At 40.6% G+C, this 16,710-nt stretch overlaps 2 protein-coding genes across 2 annotated transcripts in view; one reads left to right on the forward strand and one right to left on the reverse strand.

Annotated features, from left to right (window-relative positions):
* The window catches only part of LIX1 (limb and CNS expressed 1), a 49,347-nt gene extending 40,557 nt beyond the window's left edge, over positions 1 to 8,790 (forward strand). Inside the window, exons 5-6 of the mRNA XM_014867208.3 lie at positions 3,989 to 4,066; positions 5,902 to 8,790. Of these exons, the coding sequence (XP_014722694.2) occupies positions 3,989 to 4,066; positions 5,902 to 6,189 (366 nt within the window). The 3' untranslated portion in view covers positions 6,190 to 8,790. The remainder of the gene's footprint in view (positions 1 to 3,988; positions 4,067 to 5,901) is intronic.
* A 559-nt stretch (positions 8,791 to 9,349) lies between these two features.
* The window catches only part of LOC106847744 (2'-5'-oligoadenylate synthase 1-like), a 33,895-nt gene continuing 26,534 nt past the window's right edge, over positions 9,350 to 16,710 (reverse strand). Inside the window, exons 9-11 of the mRNA XM_070517701.1 lie at positions 14,283 to 14,492; positions 13,646 to 13,798; positions 9,350 to 13,161 (exon numbers count right to left, since the gene is read on the reverse strand). Coding sequence (XP_070373802.1) covers position 13,161; positions 13,646 to 13,798; positions 14,283 to 14,492 — 364 coding nt within the window. The 3' untranslated portion in view covers positions 9,350 to 13,160. The remainder of the gene's footprint in view (positions 13,162 to 13,645; positions 13,799 to 14,282; positions 14,493 to 16,710) is intronic.

The raw sequence follows: 16,710 nt of genomic DNA on the forward strand, positions 1-16,710 counted from the left end.
AACTTGTGTGATTCACCTTAAATCTTGCCTCACCCATCTCACCCTAGTCCTGGCCCAACCTACAAGGCCAGCTTCTTGTTTTTCTGTCAGCCCAGCCAGACTCCCCAAGGCTTTGAGACCAGCCCAGAGAACAGCGCAGCACAAGGACTTCTGTGAGAGCAGGACAGAGAGCTCCCTAGACTGCCTTAAAGTGACAGGGTTTCAACAAGGAGAAAACAGGACTGTAAAGACCAGGCCGCAAGGAATCATGGTGAAACTAGGAGGCGAATCTTCACAGAAGTCCAGTCTCCAACACAAGGATTTCCAGTGGAATCTGCGAGAACCATACAGGAGTTCCGGGGGCAGAGCCGAGGGTTCACTCAGCTTCAGGAAGATCTGAAGATAGGGAATTTGTTCTTATGAACGGAAATAAAGTGGGACAGGAAGAAGGTGAAAATATTTCCATGCACTTTACATAATGATGGCAAGATCAATCTCTCTTGAGAGGAAAGCAAGAACTAGATAGGGACATAATGTAAGAAGGCAGAAAGGTCGTCTTCCCTAGGAGATTTTAGGAACAAAAGCAACACTGGGGAAGAGGCAATTGTGTTACTTTAGAGAAAAACACTACTTGGTGATGGAATAGAAAGTTAGACAAATCAGAGGAGGGAGGAAAATGACCCTCCTCCTACAGGCCAAAACGGTTCCAGTCTCTTTGGGGATGTTTTTGAGAGATTCAGTTACAGAGAGATGAAACTTACATGAGATGAGATGAGATGAGATGAGAAAGGTTTCTATTCTGTTCACAGCGTAATTGTGAGTCCTACAGTCTTAGAGCGATTGCTGGGTGGAAGGACAGCACTTCATCTGGAAGAGGGGGTTGGAGTTAAAACGAGAGCCTAGACCTTGGAGGAAGAAGACTGTGTTACTAAGGTGTTAGAGGATGGAATTGAGAGCCCTGTTAGCAAGAGGCTATTTCTCAAACTGGACCACAAGGACACAAGGACAATGACAAGAAGAATTTTGGCAGCCACACAATAAATTCAGTATGTCTCTCTGAGTTTGCATGAAGATTGGGGGGAGAAAGGACGAGGTGGGAGTGGGGTTCGTATTTATTTTCTTTCTTTAAAAAATGAGCATGGGGCTGGCCCCTTGGCTTAGTGGTTAAGTTCAGCACGCTCCACTTCAGCAGCCTGGGTTCAGTTCCTGGGTGTGGAGGTACAACACTCTTTGGTGGCCACGCTGTGGTGGTGACCCACATACAAAATAGAGGAAGATTAGCACAGATGTTAGCTCAGAGTGAATCCTCCTCAAGCAAAAAGAGGAAGATTGGCAGCAGACGTTAGCTCAGGATGAATCTTCCTCAGCGAAAAAAAAAAAAGTAAAAAATGGGCATATACAATAGAATACAAAATTCAAGTGGAGTCTTAAGATAAAACATGAAATGAAAAGAAATGTCTTATTTGTAAGTATTGGCCCTAACATCATAGAGACTGTTTCATATCAGGATATAAAGAGTGTTTCTATTTATTTCTATGGCTGCAAAGTGTTCATTGAGTAGGTTTGAGGGTATAGTGAGAAGGGTAGCACAAATTTACCTTCCTAGGCCACTGTGGTTGCGCTGATGAGAAGCACAGTGGTGAGAGACCATTTGTTATAGAACAAACCACTCCCACTTTTCTAAATTAGCATAGAGATGTGACAGAGTGAAAATGAGGGGGGAGCAGTCAAGAAGTGGAGGAGAGAGGGCATGAGAGGGGCTGCTTCCCTGGGCACTGGACCCAGGACGCTTGGCAGATGGTGGGGTCTCCATTTGGGGCAGCAGGAGTAATTCAGCTGATATCCATTTTAATTAATGGAAACCAATGGTTTTGCATTTACTGAGGTCCCTGTGGGCTCTCAGGGCACTTACTGTGCAGTAGAACACGGACAAAATCTCAAAGTGGATCCCAAACTGAAAAAAAGAAAACCATTACATTCTAATGGCAATTTTAGACATGAGAAGAACCCTATTTGTTCTTCTGATAATCTCATAGCTTTAAAATTTACCTAATAATTTTAAGATGTCTGAAATCTCAGGGTGACTTTGTGTCTTCTGATTTTCATAATGAAAACTTTTTCCTGAGCAAGCAGAGTAAAGACAGTTAATAAAAGTCAGCTTTTTTGAATGGGTAGTAGGACATTTGTCTAAATGTTTTCATAACCAGCTTCATGACCAGGAAGTTCCTTAGTTGTATTGAGTTATTTTCTGATAATTATATAGTTGTGGTTTTTGCTATTAATCCACAATAGATGTCTCCCTCAACAACAAAGAAAATAAAAAGAAAGGCAGCTAACGTCAGTTGAAGACTGCTAGTTCTAATTATAGTAGGAAAATTAAATCTTCAGTGTGTCTGCACACTTGAGCATGCTCTTGTGATCACGCGAGGAAGGTTGGAGCTGATGGAAAGGCTTAAGGCTGTGCCCAGCCCTGACCATTGGACGGGGAGGCTATGGGTGGGTTTTAATGTCATTTCAACCTTATTCTCCACATTTTAAGACATTTTCTTAACTGAATTTATAAATTTAGGAGTACTTTACATTTTTTGTAGTTTGTCCCATGTTTTATATTTATATATTTACCTTTTGGCTTAATTTTTTTAATTTAAATTGTTTTCTTTAATATGTAATATTGTCACATATTGAAAACCCAAAAGGTTCAAAAGACTGTCAGAGGAAGGTCTCCCTCCCACTCCTGCCCCGAGGATTTCCTTTTCTGTCCCCAGAGGCAACTAACCTTATGGATTCTTTTTTTCTTTCCAGAACTCTCCTATGCATTTGCAAGCAAATATTTATAGAGATCTCTCCTTTTTTAATCTAATAGTAACACACAGCATACACTGTTGTGCACCTTGCTTTCATTTTCTTTTAACAACACATCTTAGAGATTCTTTCTAGTAGAACCTAGAGAGCCCTCCGTCCTTTCTTTCTGGCTGCAAAGCATTCTGTAGTGGGAATGTGTTGTAGGGGAGGAAAAATAATTTTCCCGCTACCCTTCTGAGTTCTTAGCTGAGGCCCCTGTGATAAAAGACAGATTAACAAGGGAAAAACAGAAGTTTATTGACATGGATACTTCATGTATACATGAGAGATACCCAGAGGAAAATGAGTAACTCCAGGGGTGGCTTAGAATTCAGGATTAAATGCCATCTTAATCGGGAAAGGGGAGGGAGGCTGTAGGCCTCTTAGGGGAGGGTAAATGATTTTTAGATGAGTGAGTCCTTAGAAGAACAGATGGGAGGTGTGACAGTTTGGGACAAGTGTGTCCGGGTGTGGTGTGGACTTCTAGTCTCCTCTCCTGTGATGAGAGTCAATCTTCCCTGGGTGATGAAATTCCTCAGGAGGGGATTTAGGACAATTGAGTTCCTTTTGGAGGGTCTGCTTTAGGCAGATAAAGGGGAGTTCAGAGAAAGCCTCTCTCTGCATTTGTTTTTTTCAAGTACCTACAGCTCAAAATAATCAATATCCCCAAGTGGCATATTTGGAAGTGGCATGTCCAGAACTTCTACAGTCATATTTTGTGGTGTAGTATTCTGCTGCTCTTCAGTATCAGACTTTATTTAAGCATTCCTTAAAAAGTGAGCATTTAAAATATTCCCAGTCTTGAGCAATTTCAAAAAATGATACAATGAATAACCTTGCCTAAACATTATTTTCAGATGTGCTGGTATATTTAGATTACTTGTTGGGTGTAGAATTGTTAAAGCACCTGTGTTTTTAGTGTTGAAATATATTTGTCAATTATTTAGTCATTTTATTGTGCAAGTATGGACATAGCAGGGGAGAGAAGGAAGAATGTTCCAGAAGCCTGGGGGCTCTGGCCTTAGAAGAGTCTCAAAGTGCTCTGACAATGTGGTATATTCTATTCCTCTGATATATTGGGGGATCAGAGTTATGCCCTGCTCGGCCCTCACTGATGCTCTTTCACGTTTCTGCTTTGAGACGAATGACAGGCATTTGGGTTTTGTAGGAGCTGATGACCATTTTCCAACTACTGCACTGGAACGGGAGCCTGAAAGCCCTTCGTGAAACCAAGTGTTCCCGACAGGTGAGATTTCCCAATCAAGAATGGGTTTGTGTTGTATGGACTGAGCGGATGCCTCGTCACCATCGTAGGAGATTTCCTTCATTGGATTTTTCTCTGTTTAAATTTGGTATCATGCTTACTGAATCAGAACAAAGGATACATGAAAAAATGTGTCTAACGGTCCAGTTGAGTCGAGGCCTGAGCAGTATGCACACTACGAAGAATGCTGGCTGCATGTAGGACTGGTTTAGATACTCCCTGTACTGAATGCCAGAAGGGAGGCATCACTAAGACAGACTTCGTTTCTAAGGCAAATGCTGACTCTGCTCTCTGCACCTGCCCTGCCTGCTCAGAATTTGTGGCCTTTCCCGCGCTCCCATGCAGAAAGAAACTGGGCATGCATTGCTTCTGACCCTCCTCACTGAGGTGAGGGTGCAGTTGGTTGTGGTGGGGGGATTCTTCTCACCTGCACCAAAAGTGCCCAACGGACAACAGAAATGACATAAAGGTGGGCAAGCTGGCATTCAATCACCCCGATTTTTCGGTTTGGAAGTTTCGTCTTTACTTTTCAGAGACAGTGTCTCGCTGTTTCTTTGTTATCTATGAGAAGCACCTTTCTCCCTGTTTAGCGGCAAAGGGAAACCCTCTCCTGTGTAGTTAATGGTTTTCGCCTACTACCCTTCACAATTTATCCTTCCTTTACCCAGTGAGACTCTGAAAGATGGTGGTGTATTTTTGAGTATTTGCTAACGGGGATTTGCATGAGGAGCAAAGCCTCTACTAGTCAGACAGATGAGGTGGATGTTCGAGTCTTCCATGCATTGCAGACCCAGGAATTTTAAGTTGTTCTTTGCTGAGAAAGTCTGGCTTTCAAAATGTCGGAGACGGAAGAGAAATGAGTAGCTGACAATGGCTTTGGCTATTTTTTTTCTTTTCCTTTGATTTTATAAAAGGCCTTTGAAATATGCCGGGTTGGTTATAAACACTTTTCCATGATTGTTTTTAATTTGTTAAGGTCATAAATAAATACCATATGTTCTTGAAAATAAAAGTAAGCAATGCATCCATTCCACATGATCGTCTTAAAGCGTATCCATTAAACCTATACATGACGTTATAGTGTATTGGCAAATTTTTCACATGAAAATTGACAGGTAGTGACTAATTTTTAATTGTTTGCAGAAGTAAAAGACAATGTACCATGAAGGTACTATAATGATATCAAAAATGGTAATCACTACATTCCATAATACATTTTTAAAGTTCTTTCTGTAGTTTCTGTGAGCCATTTGGACTGTGATTTTGCTTATGTTAACAACACAACAGTTGGGAAGTTGACTGTCTTGGTTTCTACGTCTTGCCCTGAGGTACCCTTGACTCCCAGCTTCCTACTTTCTGCAATGGGTGTGATCAAACCCACTTCTGCCCAAATACTTCCATATGGCTGTTTCCATCTCTGTCTTGCCAAAGGAGATAAAGCTGGGCAGAAGAGTTCAATGAATAAGTGAGGTAATGTTCAGAGTAATTGTTAGAGGAATGCATTTTTCTAGAAGACATTTTCTAGTGAGGTCAGAGCTCTGCTTTGTGAACATTATTGAGTCATTCCTGGTGGTACTGTTTTGACTCAACCATCGTTTGGTGAACCAGCTTAGCCCTTCATTTTCTTTAAGAAGTATGTCATAGGAGTTGGCTTCAGTTTGTGAACATCGGAGAGGTTTGGTTGTTGGTAAAATCCCCATGCACATTGTTGGGGGGTGGAGAATGGAGGCAAAGGAAATGAGGCGTTGAAAGGCCATGAGCACAGATGCCTTTGCTGCCCTTGACTGACACTCTGGACTTTGTTTCTTGGTTCCCAGGAAGTCATCTCCTACTATTCCCAGTATTCCCTAGATGAAAAGATGCGCAGCCACATGGCCCTGGACTGGATCATGAAGGAGCGGGAATCGCCAGGAATTCTCTCTCAAGAACTACGAATGGCCCTGAGGGAGTTGGAGGAAGCCAGGAAAGCAGGACAAGAACTACGGTTTTACAAAGAAAAGAAAGAAATCCTGAGTTTAGCCCTGACTCAGATCTACAGTGAGTCTGACACTTCCTCACCCAGTGATGATCAGCTGAGCCTCACGGCCCTTTGTGGCTATCACTAGCAAGCCCTGGTCCCAGCTGCCCCCGAGGTTGGCAGAGGCTGGACTCTAACATTAGGAAGCTCACTGAAGGAGGTCATCGGAGGCTTTAGCACTGATAGCTACTAGCTGAAGGCTGTTCTAATCCTCCCACCCCCCTATTCACAGCATCTGAGAGTAGTAGAACCTTACAGGACCCAACATCCCACTCAATGCAATTTTCCTATCATGCTCTCAATGGTTCCACTTGAGACTGAAAGGACAGAGACAGGATTATTGAAAAATATTTTCCAGGCGTGGCTCCAGCCTAAAGCCCAGTTGACATGTGCCTGGCTAGATTATATAGTTGTTTCAAAGAATTGGCAGGTGTAGTATCCCCTAGAAAAACATGAGCCAGGACTGCCAAAAGTAGCATGATAGCAATTTTTTAAAACACTTGGGATTGAATAAACAATACAGATTGTTTTTAAAATATCCAAAAGTCAGAGTTTATTCCTAAACTTTGTAAGCTTAGAGATAGCTTACCCTCTACTAGGTATGACCCAAAACTATAGTGAAAATTTTATCTGGACACCTGACTATCAAAGATCTTAAAGGGGTAATAATATGAAAATACTAGATAAATTTAATGTGGCTTAAAATGCCATTGTAATAATAATTTTTAAAAATCCATGCTCTTCTATATGGGGATAAATGTCATCTAGAATAGTACCCTCACTCATACTGTTACAAAGAATTAATATCCTATGTTTGGAATCTTGTGATCAGTCATGTTCATTTTTAATTTGCAAATAGATAACTTGATTTGTTTTTATTTTTGCCCCTGCTGTCATACATCTGTAAGGGGGAAATTACTGGCAATTTAAGGGTTAAAACATTTTGAGAAATCGATAGCATTTAACAGTGCTTGCATCTGATTCATTTCTCATGCATGAGAGAGAAGGGATCTTTAGCTGTCTTTGTTATTGTTCAAGAACCTGGGCCACCAGTAGCTCAAATGTGGTGTCACTTTAAAGTTTAAATTACCGGAATCTTCTTTAAAGATGAGATAAGATATTGCCATCTCTCTTTGAAAATGGCTTGGATCAATTAACTGGTTAGAAAACAAAAAGCAAATACAAACCAATTTTTAGATGGTTCCTGTTCACTCAAATTTAAGAATGGCAGTAGTGTCAATTTTCAACGCTTGCAGGTATTTCCATATCTGTAACATGAAAAGGATTATCCTACACTTAGTCCAATAATTCAAATTAAAGAAAACAGTTTTCTCAATTTTAAATAAGGTTTCGTTTTCTTCTTGTTTAGGCAAATGCAGACTAACTTTCCTGAAAGCTAAAACCATTATAATTAATCAAAGTTTACAAAAACATTATAGTTTAGCCTCATATCTAAATAGGTTCAAAGGTAATTGTCACTCCTTAAATCCCTATGAAAACTACTTATAATTTGGAATTAGCCTTGATAATAAAAAATTAACTTCATGCATCATATTTCTCATATCAGGGGAAAATTTAGCTACATATCTGCCCTACTCTAATGTCTTGAAAAGGTAACATTATATAATATTAGATAAATTTTATTTAAAAATATTGTTTTAACAAAAATCACCTTCCTCCCCATAATGAGGCTAAACGTCACCTAGAAGAAAACTTTATTCTCTTATATTCCTGAAAAGGAATTAGAATCAATACATGTAAGTTGAATAAATTTTAAAATTAATAAAACTATTTAAAGTAATTTTTTCATAAAGTCACTACCTTTTATCACTTCAAAAAAGCCACAATTCTCATGTCCAGTGTGATTAAAGGTAGGTACAGCTTTACTGCATTTGCAGCCTTTGACAATGACCACTGCAAGCTGACACCATCTAATTAGATGCAGGAACAGGAATCAGCTATAAAAATATTAAATTTACTCTCTGCCCTACAATTAGAAAACTGTACCCATTCTGTAAATTAAAAGCCGAGGTTCCCCCTTGGCCACTATCAGTTTTTCCCAGCTGGTCAAAACTGCCTGATCTTCTTGGAATTGTGGAAGCTACAGCAAAAAACACTAAAGTCAGAATCTTTACCACTGTTGGTCCCTTTGATGCTCATTTATAGCAAATCTCTTTCAGCTAAGACATAATGGCTGTCAGTACCTCATATAAACATCTATAATCCTGGCCCAGAGAAGAGCAGGGTTGAAGAGCAAAGTAGATTATTATTATTTTTCCTTTTCTATATCTTGTTTTCAATAACACACTGTGTTGAAGGGGACTAGAGTGGAGAATTCTCTGTTTAAATATATGGAGCTCTGGGTCTTAACCTTTTGTGGTTATAAACCCTTTGAGAGCCTGATAAAAGCTATGGATCTTCTCCTAGGAAAATAGAATGCAGCATACACATTCAAAATAGTTTCAGAGTACGTGGATCTCCCCAAAGACTATGGATTGCTCTGTACGAGGACCCCCAGTTGGAACTCTTAATTTTGAGCACATAGTTACAGTCTCAAGCTTTTCAGCAAGGATCCAACCTAGCTCAGACATAGCCCCACGTAGCCTATTTAAGATAAATCTCATCATCCTTAAATACAGAATAGCACTATATTTTGACAAAAGATAGTTTAATTTTCTCAAAATCCAAATACACCAGATTGTTATGAAAAAACAGCTTAAAGCAAACAAGTCACTAAACTTGTGTGAACATATCAGAATATTACAGATTTAATAAAGTCATCGTTCCTCTAATGATCGGAATTCGGTTGTCCATTTGTTCAAAACCTATAGTCCACTGATATGTTTGCTATTAAATTCATTCACCTATTTCCAGAAGAGGAAAAGAATGAAACTATTGATATTCCTGAAATGCTGTACTTACCTCAACCATGAATCTGATCCGCTTGGTCTCAGGAAAAAGAGAAAGAAAGCAGAAAGACTTAACACTTTCCTGTTTCTTTAGGAAAGCTTTTGAAGACAGAAGAATTGTTGTACTTGAGCATTCACCTTTGAAGTGCTTTAGAGAATTCTAAGTTATATCAGGCCATCCCTTTCTTTCTTGCCAAAGGACAAAAGAAGCCAGACTAAGAGTATTTGCATTATCCTTGACTATGTTTACAAGTAAACACTGTTCGAGATATTCTCTTTCATATATTGTTAATATTTTTTTTTGTTTTGCCTTGCAGAAATGCAAATATAAGATTTCTTCTATGGTGTCCATCGTGTTCAAAAGCAAATATTAGGATTGCTTTTAGCCGGGGCTCCAGGAAAATGAAAATCATTTTCCCTACCACCGTGTTTCTCAACTTTGGCTGCACATTAGAAATACCCAAGAAGCTTTAAAAATCCTAAATGCCCAGACTGTACCCAGACCAATGAAATCAGATTCTCTGGAAGTGGGGCCAAGTATTAGTATCTTTTAAAGTTCCCCAGGTAGTCCCAAAGTGCAACAACCACTGCTCTGCCCAGGAAATTCTGCCTCAGAGGTGTATGGCCTAACTGGTAGGAGCCGTTACTCTGCTTGGCCTTGACCTCAAATTCGAATGTTGAGCTCTTCTGAGCTAGGTGTGAAGGAGCAAATCCTTTGGCTTGGCCAAGAGGCTCTCCTAGAGCCCAGGACTAAAGCAGGGCAAGTGCGCGCACACACACAGACACACACACACACACACACACACACACACACATTTATCTTAGCGAGGGAGCCAGATTCTGCCTCTGGGCCCAGGCTTTCTTCCTCAAATATGATACGTGAACTCCGTGCCAGAATCACCTGGGGTACTCATTTAAAAATACACATTCCCGGGCCACACCCAGACCTGCTGACCGAATTCCAGGAGAAGGTCTGGATCATTTACCACTTGACCAGGTGTTTCTGATCACACATAAATTTGAGCTCTTTTGGCCTAAAGCTACCTAACACATTCTTTACTAGGCAGCATAGCCCTGGTCCTTCTGCCATAACCAGCCTCTTGGGGGAGAACAGAGAAGGAATTAAGGAGAGAGGGGGAGGTCGCCTCTCTGCCCCTCCTGGAAGCTGGAGAGAAGCAGAGAAGCAGAGAGATATGGCTGCCTTCTCTCTCCTGAAAGAGCGGCTCCTGCTCTTTTATCACTTTCAGTCCAAAATCTGGAATTACTTTTAATCTCTTTACCAGAAACCATGGAAATCTCTATTAGCTCATGGTTACACTCACTTCTTTAAAGCTGACTAAACCCTGATAGCACTTTCTTCCTTGGAGCAAAGTCGGTTGTGGGAAAGGCGAGCGGAAGTGTCTTCCTGAGTTGTTGACGCTCTAGCAATTATTGGTTCTCAAGTAAAAGTCCCAGATTGCTATGTTTTTATAGGCAGTTCCCAATTTTAGCAGCAATTATGTCCCACAAGTCCATTTGTAAGTCAGGCAGTTGTTCAACCCTGAGGAGGCATTTTTCTACAGCAGCCAGGTCATAAATTGTGGCGAGTTTCCCAGACTAGCCTATATCAGCAATAGGGTGCCTAAAATATTATCTCTGAGACCTATTATGGCTCTGGATTGTGAGTGGGCACAGGAGGGTAGACCTAGACCCTAGACCTCGTCTTCCTGCTTCTTTGGTGTTCTCCTTTGGCTCCACACGATATCACCCCATCCCAATCTCAGCTGCCCCATAGCTAGCTAGTGATTCCGGGCAACCTGGCTTGAAACTATAAACTAGACTAATCAGTCTGTCCCCCTCAAACAGGTGAACTAAGAAACCTGGAAGGAATTTGCCAGTTGGAGTTGGAAGCTGAAGTTGGAAGAGTCAGGTTCATGAGAGCTGTGGTCTGTGCAGGCTAAGTGATAAGGAAGTAGGAACATGAGTCAGCAGCGGAAGCTGGTCCACAAAAAGAGGAGAGGCTGGTTGGTGTAGAGAGCAGGTGCAGAGAGAGGCAGAGACACCAGGAGCAGGAGAGAGCATGAGGCCCATGAGGGGTGGTGAGAGCTGCTGGCCAAGTGCCCTGCAATGAATTAGCTTATTCTTTTTCTGAGTGGATCACACACCTTGCAACCAAAGAAATCTCACCTTACTCATTTCAGAGCAAAATCACACTGGATTATTCTGAACTTTTCATCCAAAGAATAGATCAGAAAAGCTGACATGAGGAAGAACCTCTTCAAGGGATAGAAATGCTGCTGAGAAAACTAGATTTAGGACTGGTGGCAGAGTTCACTTTTTCCCCACTCACTGCCCCTCCCACTCCAATGTAAGGTCTCACACCAGTCAGGAGTCCCTCCCAGGCCCCAAATAAATGTGTGTGGTATTATGTGCTAACCCTCCTGTCCTGGGTTCCCTACATAGAAATCCATGTGTTCTCATGTTCCACAGGAGGTGTGACCACAGAGGGAAAATAGAATTCTATTTTTATAATGATAGAATTCATGGCCTCAAATAATTGTTGTCTTCTTAAAAAGCTAGTCCCCTTGGGAAACTAATAACATGCTCTGACAATGCTCAAGAGTGTGCTGTCTTTGCCAAAAACACTCCTGTCAGGAACTCCTCCTTGGGAATGGCCCTCTGGGTCTGTGTGAGCAAAGGAGGAAAAGCAGTCTCTTTCGTCGGCTGGAAGCACCTTGCCATCCTGAACTGACTAGTTTATTATAGCATCTCATCTATTAAGCCTAACACTTAGCAGGCACTCAGTGAATGTTTCTTGAGTATAAATTTGTCATCAGTGTCTTGGTGCCTTCCTTACTCCTTGCTTGATGAGTTAATTCCTTCACCAGACCTGGCTCTGTTCTACTGGAATTGTCAGGACTCACTTGATTGTAAGGTAGAAACCCAGACCAAACCTACCAGGCAAAAGGGGGAGTTTATTAGCTTGTGACACAAAAGAAGCCCAAGATAGTTTTTGCTCCAAGTACATCTGGATCCAGGACTTGAGCTCTCGTTATATAGATATGCCTACGTGCACATACATGTGTCATTGCTCATTTCTCAAATCTGCGTTCTTCTGCCTTGGCTCCATTCTTAGGCAGGCTCTCCCCTTGGAGCAGCAAGATGGTGGCCAGTAGTTTCATGCTTATGTCATAGCAGAATGAGAAATTCTCCTCCCAACAGTTCAAATCCAAATTCCAGAAGTGAGTGCCACAGTGGTGTCTTAGTTGAATCAATTGCTGTGCCAGGCCTGAGTCCCGTGTCTGTCCCTCTGGAAGTGGTCGTCAAGGCATCCCACCTAAACGACTTAGACTTAGTCTGGAAGGACTAGTCATTCGAGGTAAATATGGGTTCAGTTACCAAAATGGGGAAAATGTGGCCATTTCTCAAGACGTTTTTGAAATGATTTCTCCTCAAGAGCCTTCAGAGACAGAATGAACAACAGAAGAAATGCAACCTCTCGAACCCTTCCTTGGGGAAAAGAATTCTGAGTAGACAAAAAACCAACAGACGTCCACTATGAATACATTGTACCATTTCCAAAAATCAAATCCACCCTCAAAGGACAAATTTTGTCACCATTAAGGATGTTCAAAAGAAGATTCTCCCCTGAAGGGAAATCCAAAAGTGTTTCCAGAGCAATCACCCCGCTGGAATAAGCTCACTGGTTCTCCGGGGACTAGCCCGAGGGGGACAGCACTCATCTACATGTAAGAGCTCTGTCAGGGGGAAGCCTAATGGCTCACATCACTCGCAGTCACACTTCATATATCTTCAGTGCTGATGAATTGTTGCCATGCAAGTGAGTCAGGAAATTTCCTCCGCTCTATTTCTGGTGGGCCCTGGCTTTCATTATCAGTGGCTGCTAATGCTCCTTAATAGAAAAGAAAACAGTTGATCCCAACAATTGAAAACAGTTGTGGCAAAACTGGACCATTCAGTAGCCTGGCTAGTTTATTTATCCCTACTTAGGCCTTAACGACTTGCAAGCCTTAAGTACGGCTCCGCTCTGACCCGTGAGTCGAGTCGTGACACAGTCATAAAATGATTTGGGGAAACAATTTATTGTGAGGCATTCCATTGTGTATCTCCCAGATATTTCTGTTTCCACGTAGTGATTGGTGAGATGATGTCTGGAAGGAAATAGCCAGTACTTAGTGCAGGCAGGTTTTCATAGTGGAATTTTGAAAATGCAAGTGACCCAATGAAATACCAGACTGCCAGGAGAGTTGAAAAGTCAACCTGAAACCATAAAGTTTCAGTGGGAGCTATGTTACCCAGTTAGATAATCTTCTCTCAAAAGGTCTGGGAATTTTATTTATTTATCCATTGTGAATACTTGGATTTTTTGGTCACAAGGCCACCAAAGCAAATAAATCCAAAAAATAGGGCAGGGGACGACAATTGTCTTAAAGGCCGAAACAGATCGTTTTATCTTAAACGATGGCTCACATAAAAATGTTTGTTAAAGATTGGGTTCCCTAAAGGAGTGAATTAAATTAGGAAGTTTCCTTCCTACTGTCTTCATCCAGAGCGTTCTTATTGGCAACATATTTTGCATCTTTTTTATTTTCTTCCTAGAATGCATGGACAGCCGTGGCTCCTCGCCCAATTTACCAGTTGTTTGTGAAAAGCCAGGGGGGCTCAGCTCTCACTCTGCTGAAAAGAGGCTTCAAGAGGCTGCATCTCGCCACGTGGGCAACTTCGTCCCAGGCGTTGCAGGTGTCACACACGTTGACAGTAGGATTTACAGGGTCTAAAATGAACGGCCTAAAAAGAACAAAAACCCAAAACAATCCATTTCTAAACCCCGTTTCAATTTGCTGTATAGTTCGAAGAAGCCAATTCAGAATTAAAGAAGGAACTCAGTTAAGAAAAGGACTCTCTGGGATGGTGGGAGCAAGTGCACGGAGCACGAATCAGCTGTATTGGACAACGGCAGCTTGCTCCTGCCCCTCCCACTCTGCCTCCCTCTCATTTTTCCTCTTCACCTGAGGAGGTGTTTTCTCCCTGCGTTCAGCCGTCAATTTCCTCCTCATTTGTTGTCTGTATCCACATTCAATCATTTTACTCAAATTACTCTTAATTCACACTTGAGAATTAAAGTTCTGTGGGAAGTAATGGAAGGGAATTGACTGTGGTAATTAAGGCCTTCTCGTGCACATTGAATCCCGACAAAGCTACTCTGCTCCAGACTTTCTTGGTGGCAAACAAACTTCTTACATCCTAAGGGAATAGAAAAATAAGTAGTTACCTTGTGTGTTTCTGGTTAACCTTTACAAAAACGGGAAACTTGCGATGGTAGTGTCTGTGCCAAACAATGTCGATTTCTGTATATTGAACCAGAAGTTTGAGGACGGCCCTCAGGCCCTGCACCAGGCTGAAGAGCAGGGGCTTTCCCGCCAGTTCCCAGACGTAAATTGTGAGGAGCTCCACCGTGTAAGAGGAGGGAAGTCTCCGGAATCTAGACACAGAATAAAGCGTTGTACCTACTTCCATTAACCCACAAAATGAAGACAGGTTTTTTCAGTTATGAGAAAAATAAGCTCAACAGGCAATTTACAAAAGAAGAAATTCAATTTCCAATCGCACTACTTACCAAACAATAATATTTCTACCAATCAGACGGCCAAAACATAATTATAATATCCAACGTTGGTGAGTTTGTGAGGAAATGAACCCTCTCACACTCTATTGGTGAGAAGGTAAATTAACACAGTCTTTTTTGGAGTCAACTCTATTAAAATTTGATATCTTCCATCCCTTTCACCCCGCATTTCTCAATTCTACGAATTCATTCTGTAGAAACATTTCTACAAATGTTCAAAGATATGTGCAAAAGGATGTTCTTTGTCTCATTGTTTCTAATAGTAAACTGAAATGTTCATCAAGAGAAGACTGGTTAGACAGTTTCATGATACATCTCTTACTGTGCTGTCCAACACAGTAGCCACTAGCCACACGTGGCTATGCAGCACTTGACATGTAGCTAATCTGACTTGAGGACACAATGGATTTTTCAGACATATTAAAAAAAGTAAAATATCTCGTTAATAAGTTTTATATTGATTGCATGTTGAAATGATGACATTTTGGATATATTGGGTAAATACATTATTAAAATTAATTTCACCTACTACTTTTTACCTTTTTAATGTGGGCACTAGAATACAGAATATTGCATATGTGGCTCATATTTGAACCTCACATCCTATTTCTCTTAGACAGTATTGACCTGCACTAGGTAGTCATTAAAAGAAGTAAGGTAGGTCTCTATGTACCAATATTAAAAGGTACAATATATATTAATTGAAAAACAATTTCAAAGCAATAAGCTGTAAATATATTTTTTTTAAATTAAGCATATGTAAAAAATAAATTTGGAGGAATATGGTCTAAGCGTGGTTGGGGAGGTAGACACTGAGAATGAAGAAGGAAACTTTTTTACATTGTCTTTTAAATTACAGTTTATGTACATCAGAAAAAAATTAAAGCTGAAGATTAAAAATAAACTCAAAGGAGAAAAAACTAACACAACAGTTCCAGGATTCCACGTTGGTTGATAGCCAAAAAGGAGTTTCTGCGGCCTTGGCATTCATTCGCCATGGAAATCTCTCATGATTTGGCAAAATCATGCAATTTTTTTCCCTAATAGAATAGTAACATCTTCTTACTATTACATTAGTCATTTGCTTTTACCTCAATAAAGGAAATAGAAAAAACTATAAGTAGACAAAATTTCTTATCCTAGTAGTGAACAGCAAACTAGATTTCAGTTGGTCAGTAACTCAGTTCTTGTGATTTTCCCTCAGGGGTGACAACAACGGACACAAGACTCAAAATCCATCTCCACTTTATCTGGTGCTCCCAAGTGCCAAAGGAAGCCACGGTTGAAATTGCGCAAGCAGGAGATGCTCTTCACATTTCATGAAAGTAAATTTAGAGGGAGAAAAGACTTAGTAAACACTACACTATTTACCTCACATTTCATAGCATGTTGACATACATATTTATATAGTTCTGATATATGTTCATATTATTTTATGTTCTTTTTTGGCCATTTAACATTGTTTCATGTAAATCTTTCCATGTATTACCGTGTTTCCCAAACTTGTCTCGAATAGTATTTCATCAGATTTAAATGACAAGTTTATTTGCTCTTCAGAGGAATTTTTGTTATTCCCAATTTTCATTATCTTTAGTGGTACTATTCTGAACATACTTATATAAATTACTTTTTTTTAGTGTGATTTATTTTTTCCAAGGGTAGTTCCTGTAAGTTCTTCTGAACTTTCTTTTCAAATCTTTATTTTTTGTGTGTGTGAGGAAGATTCGCCCTGAGCTAACATCCATTGACAATCCTTCTCTCTCTCTCTTTTTTTTTTCACTTGAGGAAGATTAGCCCTGAGCTAACATCTGTGCCAGTCTTCCTCTACTTTGTATATGGGATGGCTCCACAGCATGGCTGATGAGTGGAATATTTCCACACCTGGGATCCGAACCTGTGAACCTGGGCTGCCGAAGTGGAGCATATGGAACTTTAACCACTCGGCCACAGGGCCGGCCCTCTTAAATCTTTATTTTGAGTACTCTCTTTTATGACATATTTTTAATATAAATAGCCTCAATTCTTTTTTTGAAAGCAAATAACAAGTAAACAGTTTTTACTTTTACTGTTTCTT

Source organism: Equus asinus, chromosome 9 (genome assembly GCF_041296235.1).
Source record: "Equus asinus isolate D_3611 breed Donkey chromosome 9, EquAss-T2T_v2, whole genome shotgun sequence".
NCBI lineage: Eukaryota > Metazoa > Chordata > Mammalia > Perissodactyla > Equidae > Equus > Equus asinus.